The sequence below is a fragment of the Anabrus simplex genome, chromosome 7 (genome assembly GCF_040414725.1).
Source record: "Anabrus simplex isolate iqAnaSimp1 chromosome 7, ASM4041472v1, whole genome shotgun sequence".
NCBI classification, from domain to species: Eukaryota; Metazoa; Arthropoda; class Insecta; order Orthoptera; family Tettigoniidae; genus Anabrus; species Anabrus simplex.
The window spans coordinates 95,013,598-95,039,352 of record NC_090271.1 but is presented as its reverse complement, the minus strand read 5'-3'; the positions used below and the strand labels follow the sequence as shown (position 1 = coordinate 95,039,352).

At 39.1% G+C, this 25,755-nt stretch overlaps 1 protein-coding gene across 1 annotated transcript in view; it reads left to right on the top strand.

The window, feature by feature from the left end:
- The window catches only part of kl-3 (dynein heavy chain 8, axonemal kl-3), a 232,356-nt gene that overhangs the window by 33,329 nt on the left and 173,272 nt on the right, over positions 1-25,755 (top strand). Inside the window, exon 3 of the mRNA XM_067151919.2 lies at positions 22,107-22,403. Within this exon, the coding sequence (XP_067008020.2) occupies positions 22,107-22,403 (297 nt within the window). The remainder of the gene's footprint in view (positions 1-22,106; positions 22,404-25,755) is intronic.

Below are 25,755 nucleotides of genomic sequence, written 5' to 3'. Positions count from 1 at the left end.
AGTGGTATGTTGCAGGTTATAAATTTCATTTTCTTTGTTCGTATTGAAGATCTACTTGTGATACAAATTCTTATAATTTTGTTAATTACCACCTATTCAATACAATAAAACTCATATAATACAAGGAGTGCAAACAGAACAACAACAGAACAACAAGTAGTTCTCAAGAGGCTAGGAGTAACACTAGACAATTACGCAGCAGAAAGAAAAAAATATACCAACAAGCCCATTTTGAAACATACGAGAACAATTCAAATTCTATATCACATTAGAAAGTGTTCATTCATCAACAAGTTTGTTCATGAACAATATTCTCGTATTGACAACATAAATTAATGCCAATACATTTGTACAAATGTTACTCCAGCAACATCGAGAACAAGTTAAATGTTCATAACATAGACAATTATCAACTGCAGAAAATTGTCAATATAGTTAACAAAGTTTCAATGACAATCATACAAGTTAAGCAAAATTGAATCAATACAATTAGCCAGATCTCAAAATTTATTTTAAAAAAATAATAATTTTAAAGGATGTTCACCAGATGAGTTTCGTCAATAAAATATTAGACTTAGATAGATTTTAGACAAATATGTTTTAACTTAAAGACATAATTTTATTGTTATATGACTTGTAAAATATTATAAGATTTGTCAATCAAGTTTACAGGCATAATCTTAATCCAAAAGAATTGTTTCATGATCTTATATAACCTTAAGTAAATAATAATTGACTGATGATGCTCACGAAAAAGGAGCGAAACATGTACCATATCAACATCTTAATAAATATGTAAGTTTATATTACATTTTTATTGTATTGAATAGGTGGTAATTAACAAAATTATAAGAATTTGTATCACGAGTTTCTCTCGTGTTCGAACGTTACATGGGGATGTTGCAGACCCCATATGCAAGTATATTGTTTATGCACAAGTCCACTAAGATGGAACGTAGTTTCATTGCTAAAAATTATGCGTAATAAAAACGTGTCTTCTTCCATCATTTCTAGCATATCAACATAAAATTCAATATGCTTGGTTTTGTCATTCAGACAGAGAGCATGCAGAAGTTGTAAGCGGTATGGCGTGTATACCAAACACCATCTCAAAACACACCATACAGCTGTTTGGGATATTGCTAGTTTTCTACTAGTTCTACTGGTTGATTTAGTGTGACTACAGTTCTATCTGACATCATCCTCTGACACACTTGGTCAGCCCAGACTTTTTCCTTTGCAGACCCATGCACTTTTGTGAAAATGCATAATGCAGTGTCTTATAGCTTTCCTAGTTGGTGGTTCAGTGCCGAATCAGAGATGAAAAGCCCGCTGTAGTGTAACTATCGACTCACATTTAGTGAACTCAAGAACGCAGAAAACATTATGCTGCATAGTAGACATCTTATCACAACTGATGTGAATCAAGATGGAACGAGTACCCAAGTGACCATTTTACGCAACTATGACAATAGCGGCCCTGTACACCCAAGTGGTGGTGGTCCAAAAAAATATTGAACCTTCCACAGTTCATTGGTATGTAGACTGTTTATGTCCAATGTATATTTTGTGAAATACAAGTTAATAAAATTGGGTCCATCTTTTTGAATAATCCTGTATTTTCCCTTTTAAACAAATAAAATTGTATTACAGTAGTGTATATCGTTATCGTTCAGACAGAATTCACTAAGTAAGAAATCTTACTTCTGAGTTGTAGCTTTTTTAATGTTTCAAACAACTCCTAAAATCAGTTTTGCATTATTAGTTAGTATTAACATGTTTTTTGGGGTTGATGCCTCTAATACTTTGACTTGCTTCCATAATTTCACTATTTTTGCAAATTTGAAGTACCAAATTTAAAAGAAATCTAATATTTTTGACTTAGTGACTTCTGCCGGGAAAGGAATGAACTTCTTCGTAGGTTGTTATAAAGGCAAAAATAACAAGTACTGGCTCACAGTAAATGTGTAGGTGCATGAAATTATTATATTATTATTATTTATTATTTTTTTGAACTACTTCTAATAACTACACAGTATGATTCAGAGAACTAAAGAGTCACAATAAAAAAAAATTTAAAACACTCATGTCAGTAAATCAGTAACCTTTCTCACTGTTACGTGTCATGTTTTACTCATTATCATTAGCTTCACACTTACTTTCACTGTCCACACTTGGTTCTGGATTTCAATCCCTCACTGCACCTGAATAGTGTAAGGAGTGGTACCATGCTTGAAATTCTGTTGGAATAACTCCTTTATTGCAGAGACTAATAAGATCCTTGTACTTTTGTTCTGATATAGGGAAAGGAGTTTTTTAAGCCTTCTGAAGGTGGGCATCATTTTTGGGCAGCCTCGGCCAAAAGTATTTATCTCAGAGTATCTTCCAGAATGACCATATTGATATTTGAGAATACCTGGTGCATCCTTTTCAAATCTAAAGCACTTTACTTTATTTCCATCATTGTCCTCAGTTTTGTTACATATACAAAGAGCACTAGGAAAGTTTTGCAATGCTAGTGAATGCTTTAGACTTTTTCAAATTAATCTACACCACACTCAATACACTTCTCCATACACCGAAACCAGTCACTGAACCAACTCTGCCACTTTTCTTCGGTTACATTTTCACACTCTTGAACCCATGCTGCCAGAAGCTCCTCGTCAAATGCAAAACGCCGCCCTTTCAGCTTCATCTTCACTTCTGGGAAGACTGCATGGGGCAATATCAGGACTCTGTGGAGAGTGATCAAGCACAGTCAACCCTGATCTGGCAAGAAAATCCATTCTTAACATTAGCATGATATGCTGGAGTATTGTCGTGATGCAAGAGCTAAGTGTTGAGCCGTGACCATGGACGGAGCTGCTTGAGAGCCTGGATGACCTGAGGCAGATAAGTCTCACTGTACCACTTCGCATAACTGTCCTTTGTGTTTCTGGTACAACCCGAGTCAGGATGCCCTGTTTAGTGAAGAATACTGCAATCATCCTTTTCTTCACTGACCTTGACTTTCGCACAGTCACGGGAGTACCCTCATCTTCAAACAGCCACACCTTGTTCCGGGATTTTGTTGGGACATTATTAGAACTGTTGTTGCCAGGAGGCATACATGACTGCTGGAATATTCATGTGGGTTGTTGTAGGCTTTCTAGACCTACACATCTGGTCTATTTCACTACAATCTTCATCTGAAGGTAGCCAATTAGGATCCTTGTCACTATCATACATGCGAGGATAGCCAAAGGGATCAAATTCACTCTCCTGATAATGAAAATTGAAGAATTAGAAAAGCTGTTAAGTCTTTATGATTTAATTTTCAAAACTAAAATATTCTACACAAACTTACATCACTATTTTCATCAGCAGTCAATTCTGCTATGATGGTGCTTGTATTGCCCTGTATTTCTTTTGAGCCAAGTCCATTCTCCTCAGTTGCACCTGGCTCTGCCTAAAATGTTAAAAGATTGCTAATGTAATAAATTTATTCCTCTACAGAATCGGATTTATTAATGAATGAAAATGAGAATGTAGTAAGTCCATGACCACTCGAAGAATGGATCTGCTGTACTTACAAGAATAGCTTCAGATTCTGCATTTAGAGAGGTACCCTCAGGTTCTTGGTGTATAGCATAATGTATTATAAGGTGACTTCTGCTTTCTAAAGATAAATTGCATATTTTATTGTTATAACAGCTGCATAATACGATGTGAATTCTAATGAACAATAATCAAAGGAAGAACTTGCACCACACAGAAGTCACTAAGTGGACTAAGGAACTTCTGCCTGACTAGTAAACTGGAAAAATGCACTTAGTGAAAATAGCGAGTGCAGTTTGCAATGGAACACTTCTCAATATGACTTAGTAAGTTCCACCTGCCGATAGAGCGTCATTTTGTTAGTATGGTTTTGCACCTAACTAAAAACCGCCAATTTCTGACTTAGTGACTTCTACCTGAACGATGACGATATAATAAAATAAATAGAATAATCACCAACTATATTTTTATTCTGTGCTAGCTTTTACCTGTAACTTTGCATTCAGTGAATTTGTTTTTTGTTGTGATGGCATTTTTCTATATAATTTCAAAGGTTGTAGAGAAGTAGAACTATTCTCAGTAATTATAGTAATTATATATTGTTTCTAGGCACAAATATTTTTGGAGGGTATTTTATGCAGGCAAATTTATGATCATGATAGAACTAGTACCCCACCAAGACAATAGAGGTTTATATTAACAAGATCCACAGTAACAAATCTTTGTAACTTTACTGAATATTATGTCTCCAGTTAAGATGAATATGCTGAGACTAATGTTATTTATACAGATTTACAACAAAAGAAATGACAGTGCCAGTCATGATTAGTTAATAAGTAAATTTCCTTCCTTTGGATTTTGAACTATATTGCAAAACTTACTGATATTGTATTTAAAGTATAGAACTCAGATTGTAAGCTACAACAGTCATATATATCTTCCAAGTTTGTTGTGAATTCTGGAGTTCCTCAAAGTTCTAATTTAGGGCAATAGCCATTTCTTCTTTTTTATTAATGACATACCATTGTATCATCATCTGAAATTGGTTCTTCTTTTAGCTGATTTTACTTACTCATGTCAGTAGTCTGCCACTACAACATACAATTCATGTGAAATTATATTCGCATATACTGTAGGTACATCTGCAAAATAGCAAGAAAATCCTTTTGACATAAATGTCAATCAGGTTTTCTTTGTCCAAACTTCTAGGCCATTCATACTGGCAAGCATCAAATCCTGCTTGTAGCTTAGGCCTGCCAACACCAATTCATAGGTGGTTGAGTTATCTCCACACATCCCAGTCCTCGTGACTACCTGGCAGTCGTTTACTTGGCTCCATCTTGTCTTGATGCTTACATTTTTACAAAGAAAGACTCCATCTGGAGATTTTTCTAAAGACTTTGATGTTTTGAAGAAACTCTTCCTAGATTTAAGCTGAACTGAGGCAGTTATAGCCAAATAGAGGGTGAGATTGGATGTAATCAGCCTTAAGCCATTTGCATTCAGCTTCAACTTCATGAAAAACACCATTAAATGTTATCTTTTTCAAGTACTGTATTATCTGATATTAAATGTTTTCTTTGTTTAGTTATTTTCTAATGCATTAATCCTGTATTAGTTTCAAAAGACTGAAGAACTCCACAAGAATAGAATGCTTGGAGGTGCAATTCTAGCAAGAACAAATCAAACCAAACCAAACCAAACCAAACCAACCCCCATGGTACAACAGCCCCAAAGGTCTGAAGCCTGCTTGCTGTGGAATGATAAGCTTCAGTTAGTCTGTCAAGTACCATCCTTTCAAAAATCTTAAATACGTAGGTAGATGACTGAGAAGGGATATTGGTCTGTAGTTCTTGAGATCACTGCAGTCTTTTTCAGGCTTTTGAAATGGCTGTAATGCTTGTTTTTTCTCCTTAGTTTCAGAATGCAAGGCTCCACAACCAGTTGTTAAAAAGTTGTAAAAGCTGTTCTTTGGTTGCTGCACTGAAGTTCTCTATTTGTTCCACTCTGATGTCATTGAGACCAGTAACTTTTCCAGGTTTACATATTGTTTGTATACCACTTTCTATGTAAGTTCAGTTGTCTCTTTGCTCATTACTACAGGTAGTTTCTACATAGGTCTTTGGATTTGTCCTCATGTCTTTTTTTATGTGTTTATGTATGGGTTATTGGATCAGTTGTAACATGAGTGTGTGTTGCTCACAGTTGAGTCTATGTTGAATTTGTTTAGGAGTTTCCATGCTTTCTGTTTGCTCTGAGATGTCTCTAGTTCTCCCATTGATTCAACTCTCTTCCTTCAATGAGGCTACTGAAGAGGTTAAGTTGTGCGCTTCTCTGATAGTATCATCACCAAATGGACTCACTTCAAACAGTGCATAGTACTGCTCCAGCTGAGAGATTAAGGTAAAGGGCCCATATTCCATCCCCTCATGCCTTTTCTCCTCAGAGATTACTCCACCAACAGGTGTTGCCACCTCGTGGCAGTTGGTAAAAAGTATGTATCAAGGTTACTGTTGGATGTGTTTGTCATTTTCAACTGATATTTTTAATTTCTTCAGTTATTTTTTATTGCCTGTATTAAGATACTACTGCAGTAGCTAAAGTATGTATTCTAAACATTCATTTGCACTATTAAGTACCATAGCTGGTAATTTACTGTGCGTGGAATCTCACCATGGTTTGAGAAGCAGTCCGCTATGTTAATTTTGTTAACTTGCTAATATTCATCCCCTAAGACTGCTCCTAATTTTGCCTCTGTGGATGGAATTAGGAAACACTTTCCTTTAGTACTAAGAGAGTATCCTTTATTTTATTTTATGGGGATGGCTATTAAAGCAGTATGGGAGCAGAAGATGGGTTACAAAAGGAAAGTTAAAATCTACTCTGTTCCAAGAGCAACACTGAAAGACTTTGTTAAATCAATCTTTCATCAAAGGATTGTGCACAGAAAAAAGTAGGAAGATAACCTGTTTTATCTTCTGGAATTCAAAGCTTCTAGTAAATTATTGTTTAGAAATGGCAAATACTTTTTACAGACTCACCCTTACTGATTTAAATAGAATAGCATTTCAACTGGCAATAAGAAACAAATTGCTGCACTTTTTTTTGCCAACAGAAGGAAGGGCTAGTTGAAAATGGCAAAGGATGTTTCTTAGAAGGTACCCTGAATTTTCTGCAAGAAAACCTCATAATTTATCTCTAGCTCAAATCCGAGGATTTAATGGAGGAAGTGTCAGATGTTTTTCAAAATTTTGAAACCACAGCTTGATAAGATAAATTTTGAACCCTCAAAATTGTTTATTGTCAATAAAACCAGCATTTTAAAGATAATGACCACAAAAAAAAAAAAGAAGGTAAAAATAAGTTCATAAACTGTCTTCTGCTGAGATGGGTCATCACTGTCATCACTTGAATGTCACCAGCTGGACAATGTATTCTACCTTTACTCATCTTCATCCAAAAGCAATGCCAGGTTGAACTTCTAGATGGAATGCCTCCTGGCACCATCGGAGAGGTTTCGGAAAGTGGGTGGATAACTGGACCCCTTACCAGTAAATGTCTCAAACACTTCATATAAAAAGTAGCCATTGTGAAACCAAGCACAAATGATTCTGTTGTTTTTGTGATGAATGGACATTACACCTACACAAGAAACTTTCATATTATTCAGAGAGCAAGAGAATCTGGCATATCCATTATATGCTTGCCTCCATGCTCTGCAGCTAGGTTGCAGCCATTGGAAAAAAAATCCATTTATGTTTCTTTTGAAAATTTACAGAGTCCTATGTAGTCCAACACACAGTCAAACAATCTCCAGCATTCAGACCACTCAAAAAGATTTTTAGAGTTGTTCCTGTTATTCAGATTGCATCCTCAAGCAGACATGTTTCTGCACTCCTCATCACTGGAACTCCACACAAAGGAAAGGTGTATGCCACAGACGAAAAGAAGAAGTAAAATGTTGAGGAGGGGCAGACTGAGGGGCACTGTAAGAGAAGACTCAAGTTAGATTGTTCCGTATCCAGTTCCTAAAATGCACTAAAACAGCCTTCAGACAAGTCATCTGGGGCTGAAAACTACATGTCAATTAAGCCAAAGCAGCATCTATGTATTTGGACAGACTTGAAGAGGAAAAGTCTGACTTGTTAGTTGAGAATAAAGAAGGTTCAGAGCTCAAGCAAGAGATTCTCAGAAGATGAGCCAGGTTGCAGTTTGTCTCAATGGATGAAGAGGATAGTGAATATGATGTTGAGTTCCAGTTCTGCAAGAAACCGTAGTTGGGGGACAAGCAATGAGAGAAATGGATCTCATGCACAATGTTTCCAATTATGCCATGAACTTTGAACTTCCAGTGACATCTGTGTCACCTTCATTTGTGACAGCTATTGGGAGTGATATTCTTTGAAACTAATTTGCTAATACCAGACAACATTTACTTAATTATGTATTACACTTGATTTATGTTTCTGAGTTGTATTCTAAACATTGATGCTTAATTTTTTAAAAAAATATTGGGGATAAAATTAGGAACATGTTTTTCAGTTTCGAAATTTTGGTTTCATTTACAAATTATCTCACACCTTACAAAATACATATTTTTAAATTCCACATGTTGTATCGTTTTAATAAAGAGTCAAGCTTTTGTTATCAGCAATTTTTAAAACTATTTTGGCTGAGAGCCAAAAAACTAGAAGAGTAACAAAGTATGAACCCTTTACCTCACTTCAGGATTCAGGCTTTCGATGTAACTGGTATGACGGCTATGGACAATATGCATACGGGAACTCTTCTTAACAGCATCAACATACTGGTCATATGCCTCAAGGGTTGGGTTGATGTCTTGAACAACAGTGTCCAGTGTCACAGAAAATTTTGACCAGTTTGCTTATTTTAAGTTATACCTACATCAGAAGATTACTTACTATGGTCGAACAGTGGAATGGATCTGACACATAATCAGTCTGTGTTGAGAGTTTGGAATAGGGATACATTCTGCTTTGACACACTGCTGAGTTGTACTATTACTGACAAAAGTCTTCTATTTTTTTATTTCCTTTACGTCGCATCGACACAGATAGGTCTTATGGCCACGATGGGATAGGAAAGGCCTAGGAATGGGAAGGAATTGGCCATGGCCTTCACTAAGGTACAGTCCCAGCATTTGCCTGGTGTGAAAATGGGAAACCACGGAAAACCATCTTCAGGGCTACCGACAGTGGGGTTCGAACCCACTATCTCCCGGATGCAAGCTCACAGCTGTGTGCCCCTAACCGCATGGCCAACTCGCCCAGTTGACAAAAGTCAAATCTAGGTTAATAACCTCTCTTTTCAGGAGCCACTGTTGAAGGAAGGTGATAATTTGCTGTCATGTATGAGGGAACACTCACTGACATCTTCCCACTGTTGTAGTAGGTTTCCATTTTCATCACTGTTCTCACAGTTCCATTTCTGCTGTGACAGTTGAAGTTCCCTACCAAAAGTTTATTTTCTGATTCCTGAAGTTACTTAGTTTTCGAAAGGAGAATGTAACAGTTGGTGGCTAATAGACTGATATGATCATACAGTTCAAGAGTTCAAATTTCTTTCTTGTTCTCAAGTGTTCAGACTGCTGACAGGATTTAGGTATTGGCTTTATGAATACAGCACTTCCATGTATAATGTGAGGGTTTTCAGCTGTTAGGTCCACGCCTTTAATATAAGGGCATCTCTCTTGAATGCTCAGTGCATTTACTATTCTTTGCAGGATAATACTCCTTCAATGCTAAAGGACATGACTGCAAATTTGGGCCATGCAAAGAGCTTATTTTGAGATTTCCTCATTGCCAAGGTGCAGTGGTAATAAGAGTAGTATTGTGAATTAAAAGGATCATCCAGTACAGTACTGTTACCCAGCGGATGACTAAATGACTTACATAGCACTCTTCGGAAGGCTCCTTTCATGCCCCCGTCGCTGGATTCCCAATGCCAGAACAGTTCCATCCAAGCTTCCTTGTGCCCATCTACAAGCAAGAGAGTGATGTCCGAGAATGTAACAATTACCGATGCATCAAACTCACATCATACACACTCAAAATCTGGGAGCATGCCACTGGAGACTGAATCAAGGGTTCTATTCACATCCACCAGAACCAATGTGCATTCACATCAGATGTGTCAGCAAGTGACAGTTCAGACTATGGATCCTAATTAAGAAACACCATGAGCTATGTAGAACCTTTGATTGCAATCTTAAAATGTAGACTTCCATGACCACTAAATTACATGTTATTTTGGGGATGATACATTGTGTAATAATTATTGTATGCTGATGCATTCAAACCTGCAACCAAGATAGTCTTCAGAGTACTGTAATGACAAAGATGAATGAAATTTGTTAGTGGCAATTAATTGTCACTCCATAGTAATTAGACTCAAGACAGAAAGACTCTGTTCAAAATGTAGTTCATTCCAGGACCTCCAGAATCAGGGAAAAAGATGTTGAAGAGTTAACTATGGAGCATAACCATGGTCTACTCAGTATATAGCTGTCCCCTTTGTTAAAATTATTCAGGTGTTTAAGCAATTTCTATTGCCTCATGAATGATTCTATGTATAAAATGTTTCTCTTTGCAAATGACAGATGTTGCAACAAAAATGGTTTGATGGTCATTATGTTTGGCATGCTCTGCCGCCTGAGATGTTCCTTTACCCTCAGACCGAATGTCTCAAGTTTCATCTAATTTCCTTGAAACCAAAACATCAAGTAATGGCAAACATCCTCCACGCTCAGTCTCCATAATAAATTTAAAGTTTGGATGTATGCTGTGCAAGTGATCCAAAAATATGGATAATTTGTCTTCACCGTGAGGCCATATAAGAAATGTGTCATTGACATATCTCAATCAGATGGAAAACTTGTGTGTGTAAGATTGAATAGCCTACAGCACTCTCCAAAATTTTGGTTACAGAAATTAGCAATGACTTGTGCCAATGGTGATCCCACAGCAACATCATCCACTTGTTCATATGTTTTACTATGAAAACTGAAATGCATGGTGGTGAGGACAAGATGAAACAGAATAACAATGTCACCAGAAAAGATTTTATCCAACAGAGGCAAGGTGTCCATGATTGGAACCCTAGTGTTCAGAGACACAGCATCAAGACTGACTAGAATATCACCAGGAGAGACATGCAGATTGGATAAAATTCCAATAAATTGTGATGAATAACTGATGGATGCCTTATTGCCTATTAATGGCTTAAAAAGTTCACCAAGGTATTTGACCAGGTTGTATGTAGAGGAACTTATATTACTGACAGTAAGTCTAAGGGGAACTCTGTCTTTATGAATCTTAGGAAGACCATAAAGATGGAAAACTGTATTAGCTTGCAGTCGCAAATCATGAAAAACATCATTCAGAATCTAGCTAGCTTTAAGAAGAATGGTACATACAGTATAAGTTATTCTCTTTAACAATTGTTTTAAACTCATCCAATAGGCTGTTTAAAATTTTCCATTGATTATAATTGCTTTTTAAAAATTTCCCTATGCCTCTCTTATCAACCATATGATATTGCCTATTTATATTTATATTTATATTTATATTTATATTTATATTTATATTTATATTTATATTTACATTTATATTTATATTTATATTTAAGAAAAGGCTAGGAAAATGACAGATAGGAAATCTGCCACCTGGGTGACTGCCCTAAATGCAGATCAGGATTGATTGATTGATTGATTGATTGATCGATTGATTGATCGATTGATTGATTGATCGATTGATTGATTTGGAAAAGTCCTACTTTTATGACATTGCTTTCTATCACATTTATTTTTAACTATGACAAAGACAGATTAATGGTCACTTATACCATCTCTCACTTTAGTTTCTCTATAGAACTCATCTGGATTAACAGTACCATGTCTAGAATATTTTCCACTCTAGTTGGTTCCATCACCCTGCAATTAGGAGGTTTGTTTAGAAGTGTTATAGGAAGATACATTCAGGGAAATGGGGTGGACCTTTATGTTTTCTTATATATATGAATGATATGAAAAAAACTGAATAAAGAAATGGAATCACCGATAAGGCTATTTGCAGACGAGTTGTCTATTTGCAAAACCGGCCATCTCCCAAAAAAACTGAAATCCACTTTTTGTGCTGAATGTGTTCTCTGTCCACTTTTACAAAAGGTAAAGCTCGGCTTCCAACCAGCTTATTTACTTCATCAAAAATTGGAGTTAGTTGCAAACACGTCTGTCCGCGTATAGTTATGAGTTGCAATATCGGCCATCTCCTCTAACACTAGAGGGCAGAGGAATCGCAGCAATTGTGTGGGAAAGAACATCATTCATGGTGACTATTGTAGGTGTTATAGTTCTGTTGTAAGGAAAGTTGTGGTTTTTATCATAGAAACTGTGCAGCTATTATAATTATATTGGGAAAAACGGACACTAAGGTTAATGAAGTGGCACCTGAAAGGGCCAGAAAAAGGCAATGAAATAGCATCAGCGCTTTATCATAAGCTAAATACTACTGATATGTCCAATGTTTCACTTTATAAGGTGTTTTGCTGATGGATGTGGGGGTCAGAACAAAAATTCTGTTACATCAATGCTCTCCTTTTGGTTTGTCACAAAGGCACCTAAAAGCATTAAGGAAATTGAGTTAATTTTCCCTGTGACAGGCCATTCATTTTTACCATCTGATAGAGTTTTCTGGCTCATTGAAATATAAACAAAGAAAATAGAAATAATATAACCTGAGGAATTTCATAATATTCTTTCTCAGTATGGCAAATTATTTCATCTGGGAAAAGATGACAATGTTCCCGACCTTGACTGGAAAACAGAATGTACTTCTATTTTCAGGCCTACAGGGAAATGGCACTTCAAATTTTCTGCTGCAAAAAGGGTTATTTTGACCAAATGAAAAGGAGGCAATTCACTGTTAAATCAAGGTGAACTCAACTACAGAATAGATGTTGGAACAAAATTAGGTGTTTGTAAGAAAGGCAAAAAGTTTTGATGATGAATACAAATGTTATACATGCTGGTAAAATAGTAAACAGTTTAAAAGCAAACGATGTTGAATCTCTATTGACTAAACATTTTGGGACTCAGTGGAGAAATGTTGAAGTGCTTAAGTTTTACAAAAAAACTCATTGATAACAATAACCTTCCACAAAACAACCCAGAAGATGAGGGATATGCATGTGAGCACAGTGTAGACAATGGCATTAATGTTTAATGTTTTAACGTTAAATTTTTGAAAATTTAATTCTGGTTCATTTTGTGTAAATACATTGGCCTTTTTTTACTGCATTGAATTTTTAAGTTAACTTTTAAATAACGCATTTTTTGTACATTTTCAATCTTTCAGTTTCTTTAGTTTGGTGCAAACCTGGCCATCTCCAAATTTGAACCTTAAATATTTCAAATAATTATATGAATAAAACATTGGCTTTCTGTAACATTCATTTCAATGCTATTTATAAGTGATATAGCAAATACAAATAATTCTAAATCTCTTTATTTAGATTTTATACGTTTTTTCGATCTCCTGAAAAATTTAACCATTTGGAGATGGCCGGTTTTGCAAATAGATGACTCAGATGATGTTATATTGTATAGAGTAGTAAATGAGTTGCAGGATTGTGAGCAACTGCAGGGGAACCTAGACAATGTTGTGAGATGGAGAGCGAACAATGGTAAAATGGTAAATGGGATGAAAAGTCAGGTTGTAAGTTTCACCGAAATGAAAAGTCATCTCTGTTATAATTACTGTGTTGATGGGGTGATAGTGCCTCATGGGAAACACTGTAAGTACCTAGGTGTTAATATAAGGAATGATTTTCATTGGGTTAATCATATTAATGAATTTGTTAAGAAAGTTTACAGATATTTTCTGATGGTTATGAGAGTATTTAGGGGTTGTAGTAATGATGTAAAGAAAAGTCTCTTAAGACCCAAATTAAAGTATGGTTCCAATGTATGGGACCCACACCAGGACTACCTGTTACAAGAACTGGAAAAGATCCAAAGGAAAGCAGCATGATTTGTTCTGTGTGACTTCCGACAAACGGGTAGTGGTACAAAAATGTTGCAAATTTTGGGCTGGGAAGACTTGGGAGTAAGGAGACAAGATGCTCGACTATGTGGAATATAACGTAAAACAAGAGCTGAAAGGTTTCCACCTATTCAATACTCATTTATTTTCACCTAAAAAATTACGTATATTTGAAACTAGTTTCGGTCTTGCTAGAGACCATCATCAGTCAAAATCATAAAGTTAAGGCAAGACATAAATTCTTCTTGTTTCATTTCGGCCAACTAAGGACCAGGTCATTTCAACTGTTTCCCTTGAGCTTTAATGTTGGTCCAGTATTCCTTTATTCGTATATGGTGTTGCTCCTTTCGCTCTTCCATTCATGCCTTTCCAGTTTTCATCTTCGGCTTTGTTAGGAAACTCTGATGTTCCTGGAGTTTTTCTTAAGTGGGACACGCTCCTGGATATCTTCAAATGAGATCCCAATCTCCTGCAGATCTTTCTGTACCTCACTGAACCTTGCCCCCTTTGCCTTTTTTTCTTGGAGGAATGTGAAAATGCAGTTGGTTAACCGTGTTGAATTCATTCGGGCCATGTGTCCATAAAAAGTAATCCTCCTTTTTCGCATCACATCAGTTATTTTCTCCACATGCGAGTACAACTCCTGGTTGTGCCGTCTCCTAAACTCGCCATTGTCGTTGACTGGACCTAAGATTTTTCTCAATAGTGTTTGATTTTTGCATTCAGACATTTTTGGTCAGATGGTAAGCCATTTCCATTTTATTCATGTGTGAAGAAAAGGCTTCTTTTTCGGACAAGTTAGGTTCTACCCATTCACCAAGATACTTAAATTTTTCAACTCGCTTGACTTTCCCATGAGTCCCTTCTAGCTCACTTGGCACCAGTTTAATGTTTGTAATGAATTTCGTTTTCTCAAAGGAGATTTGGAGGCCCACCTTTGCAGCTTGTGTTTGAAGCTGGTTGATCTGCTTCGTGGCCACATCCAAGGAATCAGCGAAAACCGCGAGATCATCTGCAAATGCTAGACAATCAATTGAAAGGTTCTTGTTCTTGTGGCCTAGTCTGACTCCACTTTTGACTCCTTCATAACTCATTTTTCTGCACCATTCACGGATCACTTTCTCAAGAACGCAGTTGAACAACAGAGGTGAGAGACCATCTCCTTGCCTAACTCCTGTCCGTATTTCAAAGGCCTCTGAAATCTCTCCTCTAAACTTCACTTTTGAGATGGTGTTGGTGAGGGTCTGTTGGATGATCACTCTTGTTTTACCGTCCAAGCCAAATTCCTTTAAGATCTGAAGTAGGGTAGTTCTATCAATTGAATCATAGGCCTTCTTAAAGTCGATGAACGTTACTACAAAAGGCTTGCCCCTTAGTTTAAGATATGAAAGGACAGATTTCAGATTCATAATCTGCTCCACACACGACCTTCCTTTCCTGAAACCTCCTTGGTAATCACCCAGCTCTGGATCTAGATGTTCTTCTGCCCTGATTTGAAGAGCTTTCGAGAGAATTTTGTAGGTTATAAGTAGGAGGGAGATGCCACGATAGTTGTTAACATTCGACTTGTCGCCTTTCTTATGAAGTGGGTGGATTAGGGCAGATGTCCAGTCACTTGGAAGTCTTTCACTATTCCAGATTTCTTGTATGATGTCCATTCATTTTTTCACTGCATTGTCACTAGCAAACTTCCACAATTCAGCTATTATTGAATCTTCACCCGGCGCTTTATTATTCTCCAAGGATTTGATAACCTGTCTGACTTCCTCTTTCGTAGGTGGAGCTGAATCTCGGTGAACTGTTGTTTTATTTTCAAATGTGTGTCTGGACATTGGGGCCTCACAGTTAAGAAGGGATTCGAAGTATTTTGCAAGGATCCGGCAGTTTTCCTTGTCGTTATGGGCTAGGTTTCCATTGGAATCACTGAACTGTAGGCTCGGTGGGTCGTATTTCCTCAAGTTGCTTTTAAATGTTTTATAAAAGTTGCGTGTATTGTTCTTCTTGAAATCCTGCTCAATTTGAGCCAGCTGATGTTTATCAAAAGCACGTTTAACACTGCGGATGGTTTTTGCTGCACACTTTCTCTCATTCAAGAAGTTTGTCCAGTTGACTTAGTTGTTTAGCGAGTTCATTTCTGCCAGGCGAACTGTTTTTGCCTTATCGCCGCATCGTATTCACTATTCCACCAAGCATGCTTTCTGGGCTGAACCGTCTTTTTAGCTGTTTTGACCAGGGCCTTGCGCAGTTGTTCCCAGTTTTCTGCATCCACCGATTGTAGTTTCTGAGTGAACTCAACTCCTTGGTGATTTTCAATGAAATGATTCATGTTACATACGCAGCCTCTGTAGGAATATTCACATCAATACTAGCGTAGTCTTCTACTTCAATGTTTGCGAAATTCATGTGATTGAGGGCAACTTGTAAGTCATTTGGATCACTACGAATGTTTTCATGGATTTCCTTACCAGTCAAAGTCAACCACACCTTTCTTAAACAGAACTTAACAGTTTCTTTTGATAAGTGTTTAATAGCTTCCGCAAGCCAAATTATGGCATCAAGTACAGAAATGGATTTTACAAGTTCTGAAGCAGATAAAGTTGGTATCCTTATTTGCTAACATTGATTGCATCAGGAAAGTTCTGTACTTTACTTTTGTGCATTTAATTACGTCTTGATCGAAAGGTTGTTTTGTTGAGTGGAAACCATGCTAATTTTATGTTGGACAGCTCGAGGTGTAGGTGATGTGTTGAATTGTTCAGAAATAAGGGGACATGCCTATGCTGCTCTTTCATCCTGTTATTAAGTTCATGCACCCATTCCTCCATGTTTGCAGCAATCATCTACACTCCTTCCTATTTTTTTTCTTCTTTCAGTTTTCATCATGTCACCAGAAGTCTGGTTATACCAACATCCTTGAAGCATCACAATCAAGCAGTGTTTCCAACCATGAGCAGTTTTTGCCTCTCCCCCATCACAAAAGCACACAGTGACACTGTAGCTGCTTTTTAGAATGTTTTTCACTTGAATATTTCTCACCTTTAAGACAAAATATCTTGTTCGGTAAAGCCTGGAAAAATAGAGCAAGTTTGTCGCAGTTTGTGATGTCTTGTGGTTTGCAACCCTCTATTAATGAACATACTATAATGGTTATAGTGTCTGCCATGTCAACTTGCTACGGGCCGAGCTCGTCACCCATCGCCCTACCTCCCTTACGCTCGACCGCGCCAATCGCGAGCAACACTTAAGCGCTGGGCCGGCCCATCTCTCTTCTATCCGTCTTCGCACTGCATGGGACAACGGAAATTACTCGACTATTAATCTGGAGTCTTCCATCTCGCGAGGTTCCTGGATCCATCGAGCATCCGGACGATTCTAGAAGGGCCAGTGCAGGTACATAAGAGAGGAACGACCTGCCTGCAGTCAGTGAGAGCCAGTTAGTGAGTGAGTGAGTGAGAGCGAGATTGAGTTTGCTGGAGCGCAGTCAGTGATGGCCTGGGAGAGTGCAGCCTGATGGAGTACCTGCCTGTTAGAGCCGAGGACTCGTTCCTGTTTCCCTGACATCGTGTGTGTGAGTCCCTTGGGACCGGCTGCTGGAGAGGAACCTTGGGTGTTCCGGAGCAGCGCGAAGGGCACACTGGGTGACGACGTGTGCAGACTGCGAACGGAGTTCGCCGCATTGAGTGAACAGCGGATACTATCCCGACCTGCGAGACTGATGTGTAGGCTGTGGACCGTGACAGCACTAGTGAGTGTGACTGAGTGGCTGAGAGAGTGTAGTATAAATAATTGATGACTCTGTGTGTGAGTGTAAAACTGTGTAGTGTGAAAACAAGTGAGAAACTGAGGAAGAGTGAGAGCGCGCGAACCGTGTAAGTGTGTAACCATGTACTTGTGTAAGTTGTAAGCTTGGCTATCGTCTGTATGTGTGTAAATCTGTAATTGTAGTGCTTGGTTAATAAATCTTAGAAATAGGATGCTACCAGGTTCTGTGCTCATTTATTTACTTATTTATCCCGCCAACACGGTACAACTGGCGTCAGAAGTGGGATGGACAAGTGTGATAAACTGGTGGATAACTCTTACATTAAAACTGGTGTCAGAATCGAGTACCTGGTAGCGTATTTTGTAGTCGACAGAAATTTCTACTAGTGAAATTAATTCCGAACAGCTCCAGACTTTTCTAAGCAAGTTTAGTGAACTTGAAAATAAAATTTTATCTGGTTATGGCGAACTCATTAGTGAACTGAGATCTGAGCGGAGATCAAACCCGGACCAATTGAAAACAGACTCAAGTGAATGGAAGAGCGAGCAGTTAAAGTCAGAAAACGAAGTGTGCCCTCTCAAAACCGAGGTCGACGATGACGATGTGCGGGATGACAACGAACTGGACGAGAAGGGATCCGAAGAGATGCTCGCGGTTGTGGAGTCCAGAGTTCGAGGCCCAGCAGTGGACGTGAGTGCCCGGTGTGCAGAAACGATGGCTGTGGAGATGCGAATGAATCCTGCTAGCAGCGACGGCGGCTCCATCATCATGAAGATGGAAACCCTACAGGACGATGGGATTACTTCCAAGAGAACATGCCGGACCCAGTTCGAGACCGGATAGACGTCCAAGAAGAGTGCCGAATACCCGATCGCTGGACTACGTGTACAGAAGATGATAGTTCAACGCAGCCCCTAGCCAAGTTCGTCCTACGAGGAGGTTGTGGGAGTGCTTGATGTATGGTACGGTGTCCACCAACCGAGAGCCACCTACCCAGTCCAGTCGCAGGAGAGGACTCAGCGCACAGATATAACGCCGCGGATAATTGACGCCGAGATCGAGTGACTAGGCGACGTGATTGTGGAAGAGTTATGGCGGCTGACACCTGTGATAAACTATGTGGCGCAGGGAGGATGGTCGGCAAGAAACAGAACTACGAAGAGGCTCTGATGATGGCCATGAGACAGCGGCAGCGATTGCAACGGCACAGCTGCAGGGACCCCTACTAAGACATGGAGCAGCAACGGAAGATGAACCGATGACCAATGAACGAGGATGCCACCTGACCAGGACACTTGTTCTGGCACGAAGCTGTGTACCAGTACGAACATCAAATTCTGCACCCTGGAAGAAAAGGAAATTCAGCGGGGCTAAATCTGGGGCGAGCAAACCAGTCCCGGGCATCGCACCAGGGGACTACAAAGGCGCTCAAGTCCTGAAAGTAGACGTGGGAGTGGACGAAAGGAAAACCACCAAAGTTCCGGCTGCCATGCGAGGAGTTGCTGATCGTTATCAACGGGGACGAGGACACCGTCGACCGGACCCAGCGGATCCCCATGGGAAGGTGGTGGCCAACCGAACAAACCGTCTTGCAGAGTATCGTGGAGCAGCTCGGGACGAGCAGCCTTAAGGAGGGGGCAATGTAATATTTATAGTGTCCGCCATGTCAACTTGCTATAGGCCGAGCTCATCATCCATCGCCCCACCCCCCTTATGCTCGACCGCGCCAATCGCGAGCAACACTTAAGCGCTGGGCCAGCCCTTCTCTCTTCTATCCGTGGTCGCGCCGCATGGGACAACGGAAATTACTCGACTATTAATCTGGAGTCTTCCATCTCGCGAGGTTCCTGAATCCATCGAGCATCTGGACGATTCTAGAAGGACCAGCGCAGGTATATAAGAGAGGAACGACCTGCCTGCAGTCAGTGAGGGCCAGTTAGTGAGTGAGTGGGAGCGAGATTGAGTTCGCTGGAACGCAGTCAGTGATGGCCTGGGGGAGTGCAGCCTGATGGAGTATCTGCCTGTTAGAGCCGAGGACTCGTTCCTGTTTCCCTGACGTCGTGTGTATGTGTGTGAGTCCCTTGGGGCCGGCTGCTGGAGAAGAACCTTGGGTGTTCTGGAGCAGCGCGAAGAGAACACTGGGTGACGACGTGTGCAGTCTGCGAACGAAATTCGCCGGATTGAGTGAACAGCGGATACTACCCCGACCTGCGAGACTGATGTGTAGGCTGTGGACCGTGGCAGCACTAGCAAGTGTGACTGAGTGGCTGAGAGAGTGTAGTGTAAATAATTGATGACTCTGTGTGTGAGTGTAAAACTGTGTAGTGTGAGAACAAGTGAGAAACTGAGGAAGAATGAGAGAGCGTGCAAACCGTGTAAGTTTGTAACCGTGTACTTGTGTAAGTTGTAAGCTTGGCTATCGTCTATATGTGTATAAAACTGTAATTGTAGTGCTTAATTAATAAATCTTAGAAATAGGACGCAACCAGGTTCTGTGCTCATTTATTTACTTATTTACCCTGCCAACATGGTACAATACTTTCTTATTCCACTCTGTAAAACAGTCTTAGTTTATATCTCCAATTTCTCCACAAATAGTCTTGAAAACACCACAATGCCTTTTTCTAAAACTTTTTACCCTGCCATTAGATCACACTTTTCTAATTTTTATGCTACTACTCTAGTTTTTTGTTGCAACAGGGTTCCAGATACACTGATTCTTTTTGCCCTACCACTGACAAACCACTCCCACACAATTTCATTTACCTCTTTGTTTTCCATGTCTTTCAGTTTCTTTTTCTGAGAACCATTTCCACTTAACTTTTCATGCCTTATTTCCACTTTATATTTTATAATTTTCTACACCTGAGTTTTTCCAATTTTAAATTTATCGATGATCTGTTTTACATTCATTTTAGATCTATGATTTTCATTTTCCTATTTATTTCAAGGAACACTCTTTTCCTAGAAGCCGTAGTTCACTACTGTACCATACTGTGTGGTTACTCTAGGTTAACACAGGCCTTTGCTGGCAGGACCTAGTGTCTTCTGGTATAGGCTAAAGTAATTTTTGTTACTTTCATAGATCTGTCTCAGTCTTATCCTTGGCTTTGACAATATGAAAATGACTGAAGTATGAGCGATGCTAGTAATGCCAATTCCTTATGCAGCCAGTCCCTGCTTTGAATAGTGAGAAAAATGTTGCTCTTAGGGTCGGTTGATGCATTTCAGTGAGCTTGGCAGACTGATATGTAATAGTAACTCCGGCTCGGAGAGGAAAGCAATGGGAAACTACTGAACCCAGGAATGTGTTTACGTAATGGAAGTGGTTGTTATACAGTAATTATAATCATTCACCCTTCACCAGCTCAACACGTGGTGAAAGGTGCCATGAAGGCAAAAGGCAGACGGCACTCTATACTGTGTCCATCTCCATGGCTAAATGATTAGTGTCCTAGCCTTTGGTCCAGGGGGTCTCAGGTTCAATTTCCAGCTGAGACAAGGATTTTAACCTTTGTTGGTAAATTCCAGGGACTCAGGGGCTGGGTGTGTGTGCCGTCTTCATCATAGGTAGGACCCGGTCCTTACAGACATGCAGGTCGCCTAAGTGTCATCTCAAATGACCTACACTGGGCCCCTTTGGAGGCCATACGCCATTATTATTATTATTATTATTATTATTATTATTATTATTATTATTATTATTATTATTATTATTATTATTATTATTATTATTATTACTCTACTCTGTAAACAATGCATGCCATTTTTGACTGTCAGAATTATACTGTATCTAAGTTACTAATCATTTGCCATAATGAAAATCTGCTCTTCTAACTGAGCTTAATTTACTTTAGTTCAAAGTGAACAATGTTCCGAGTCATTCTGAGTCTAAATTCTCAAACTCTAAGCGTGGATTATGTTGATTACAATCTTCATAGGTACTTTATGGAGAAGCTTGTGTAATATTTTCTGCTGTATACAGTAAAACCATTCACATGTTGGACAGGTTCCGCCAGGTATAGGTCATTTTATATGTATTTTTATGTTAATCTCATGGGACCACAGAATAAGGCCAGGTTTCTGCTGTTTAAAGGTTACGTTGTGGTCAGGTTTCCCTGTATATCAAATGACTTTTTATATAAACCCAGTATGAAATTATAAGCAACAGCACCCTTTTTATAACTGCCTAGAGGTATTGCACATGTGCAAAACAGTTTGCACTATGACCCTACCTACTTGTGGAAAAAAGTGTTAGAAGAAAGAAAAGAAGAAGAAGTTCCCATAGCTTAAATTACAATATTCTCAAACAAAGAACTTTTGCTGTTATTGGCTTTTCATTTCATAATGTTTGTTAATTGGACATATACAGTACCATATCAAATGACTTTTCATATAAACCTAATTTGAAATTATAACTAACAGCACCTTTTTAACAGCCTTGAGGTACTCCACATGTGCAACACAGTTTGCACCCATAACCCTACCAGGTTGTAGGAAAATGGCAGCAGAAGAAGAAATTCTCGTAACATAAATTGTTTACTTTCAAAGGATGGGCAGATCCGCCCTTTCAATACCATATATTATATAATATGGTCAATCATCAATACAGACCAACAAAATTAAATTCATTTCTCATAATTAAATTGTTTACACATATCTCTGTCTGTAGAATGTTATTGAATTTGAGAGATTTTAGGGTTAATGGTCAGATATTAAAACTCAAATTGAAATGACTGTTTTAGGTACTAGTAGATAAAGCAGACAGCTGTAAGAGAAAAATGAATGCTGCTGCAGACTTGATTGATGGATTGGCTGGAGAACGCACACGATGGATTGATCAGTCAACACAGTTTAAAGCTGAGATTGAGCGCCTAGTTGGAGATGTTCTACTCCTCACGGGATTTCTCTCATATGCAGGACCATTCAACCAAGAATTCCGTGTTTACCTTCAGCAATCATGGCAAAAAGAACTTCATGACAGACGTATTCCGGTTTCTAGTAAAATCAATGTCATTGATTGTCTGGTAGATACAGCCACGGTAAGTTGCAGGAAAATTTTTATTTTATTCCATCCTCAAAATACTGGCTCATGAAGAGCGTACTCATTATAAAGTTCACCTGTCATTTCTGATTAACTTACCAGCATCTCATAATCTGTTCTTTGAAGCTGCCTTTCATTTTGTAATGATAATATGCAAGTTATAGTGGAGTGCTGTAAACTGATTATACACTAGCAGAAATTGGAAGTGTTACACCGTGAAGCATTTCTTGTACATCATCAAGTAACAAGTAACATTGAACTTTTATCCATTTTGGAAATGATCCTCCAAATGTAGTGGCTAATTTTAGTAAGAGGGGTGACCACCTCAGGTATGCATGCACTCTTGTATTCATGATGACATTGAAGTCTTTGAATGTCCTCTTGAGATACTCGTCTCAATGTCTTAAGCAGATATTGTGTCAGTTCTGTAAGATTTGTGGCTAGAGTCTGGTATGACAACAAACACCTTCCGATGGGATTCCAAACATGCTCTTTTGAAGACAAATCAGGGCAATGGGCAGACCAGTCTAGGATCCTTAACTTATATCCTTTAAGGTTTCTTTGGTCTAAATTCCAGTATGTGCTCTTGCATTATCATGCTGGATCATGCCATTTGGTATGGTGGTTATAAAGGGTATGACTAGAGTGTCTACCACTCTTTTGTTATACTGGCAGGCAGTGGTTGTTTACTGAACAACAATCTAATTAGTCCTGATGTCAATATGCATTAGCTTCCCACACCATAGTCATCTGAGAGTAGGAGAGCTTTTTCTACCGCTTTTCCCACACCTGTAAGGTTGCAGGTGCGAACTGTATTGCACATGTGGATTTGGCCTAGTTTTATGGCCGGATGCCCTTCCAGATGCCAACCCTATATGGAGGGATGTAATCACTATTGAATGTTTCTGTGGTGGTTGGTAGTTTACTGTGTTGTCTGAATATGAAGGGAAAAGTGTTGGGACAAACACAAAAACCCAGTCCCCGGGCCAGAAGAATTAATCAGAGGTGATTAAAATCCCCGACCCAGCCGGGAATCGAACGCGGGACCCTCTGAGCTGAAGGTCTCAATGCTGACCATTCAGCCAATGAGTTGGGCTGGTAGTAGGGGAGTATGCCTCTTAAAAACCAGAAAACCGAGCTCGATAGCTGCAGTCGCTTAAGTGCGGTCAGTATCCAGTAATCGGGAGATTGTGGGTTCGAGCCCCACTGTCGGCAGCCCTGAAGATGGTTTTCCGTGGTTTCCCATTCTCACACCAGGCAAATGCCGGGGCTGTACCTTAATTAAGGCCACGGCCGCTTCCTTCCAATTCCTAGGCCTTTCCTACCCCATCGTCGCCGTAAGACCTATCTGTGTCGGTGCGACGTAAAGCAAATAACAAAAAAAGAAAAAAAAAACAGCAATGAATTTTCCCTATCACCAGTTCTTCCATGGATGTGCTATTGTAAATCTGAGTGCCTAAGACAGAAGAGAGACTTGTCACTAAACACCACAGAAAGCCACTTATCCAGTTTTCTCTAACTGTTCACCATGCAAGTCTCTGCTGTTTGTGATATGGTGTTGAAGGAACACACTACTGTACATTCTAAGTCGTGATCTGAGCTCAGCTTCAAGCAGCCTGTTTCTGATGGTTATACCTGCTGCTTGTATTTCAACTTCCTGTTCCACTGCCTATTCACCAGGGGCAATCACACACAGTCTGATGACCTTCTCTTGCTGTGGTCTGTCTGAAAGGATCTGTGCATGTTCTTATTGTGACAGTATTCTCCTGAGTCTTCTCACCACTTGTTCTAAAGTCATTGCACTACAGTCAACTCTCTGAGCTATCAGTCTGTATGATACCTCTATGTCCCTCATGCTAATTATGCAACCCTTCTCAAAGTGGGAGAGGAGGCTAAAATTTGGTTGTGCATCTCATCTGGGCATGCTGTACTCTTCAGTCTACCTGAAACTTCACAAAATCTTATTAAAATTATCATCAAAATCATAATCAGCAACAGTAGCATCATCACTTATTCATAAAATTGTGAACTTGTTTGAACAGTTTTTGTCTTACTACAAAATATGCTTGCATAATAGTGAAATTGCAATCAGGTCACCTACTTGGCTTAGGAATCACATACAACAAACTTTGTTATATTATATTAAGGTCTTTGTGGTGTAACATTCTCCATTTCTACTAGTGTATTTAGCTAACTTCAGGAGCTGATTCCTGGGACAAGAACACTTGTCTTGTGACCATTGCCAACATTACATGTTTTATTTTGCTAGTTATTTAACAACACACTAACACATCAAAGGACTGGACGAGTTGCTGCCATGCAGTTAGGGGTGCGCGGCTGTGAGCTTGCATCCGGGAGATAGTGGGTTCGAATCCTACTGTCGGCAGCCCTGAAGATGGTTTTCCTTGGTTTCCCATTTTCACACATTTCCTATCCCATCATCGCCATAAGACATATCTGTGTCGGTGTAACGTAAAGCCACTAGCAAAAAAAAAAGAAAGGCAAAGTTTTGGCGACTTAAGGATGGGAAAAGGCTAGGAATGGGAAGGTAGTGGCCGGAGACTTATTTAATGTACAGCCCCAGCATTTGCCCTGTGTGAAAATGGGAAACCATGGAAAACCATCTTCAGGGCTGCCAAACAGTTTGATTTGAACCCACTATCTCCTGAATGCAAGCTCACAGCTGCATGACCCTAAGTGCACAGTCATCTCACTTGGTACAATACAGTTTGAAAGTCAGTTTTGGATAATGGGATTGTGTAAGTATGCGATTTAAAGCCTCAGGCCTAAAAATGGAGCTGTACCTTAATTATAGCCAGGGTCGCTTCCTATCCTATCATCATGCAGTGTAAGACAAACAGCAAAAAAGGAGGAGGTCAGCGGATATTTGGTCCACTTTGTGAGATCTGTCTTTATGAAATCTATTTGATGTCCAGTGTTCACTAGCCATTTAGTCCACCTTTTTCTATTTTATTGATTGAAGAATTACAATAAGTCAAATATTGTTGCCATTCTTGCAAATTAAATTACAGCTGTTTTTGTAAATCCTGATGTGATAAATATAGAGAACAAGTATGAAATATACTTAAAAATGAAGGTCTGGCTTTCAATAGCTGCAGTTATCCAAAGAATGCTTCCAGTCATGATGTATTACATTCAAAAAATTTAAGAAATGAGATTCTGGAGGTATACATGGCCCTAAGGTACACTTAGCCTACATAAAAAATGAGCACCAAGTTAATTCTAGGTGCAAGATGGCTGGGCATAGAGTTAACCACTCCAGGCTACCCAGTGTCAAGATTATGGATAGTGGAAGCCTTTACCTTGCACCCCTCCCAGTGTCTTCATGG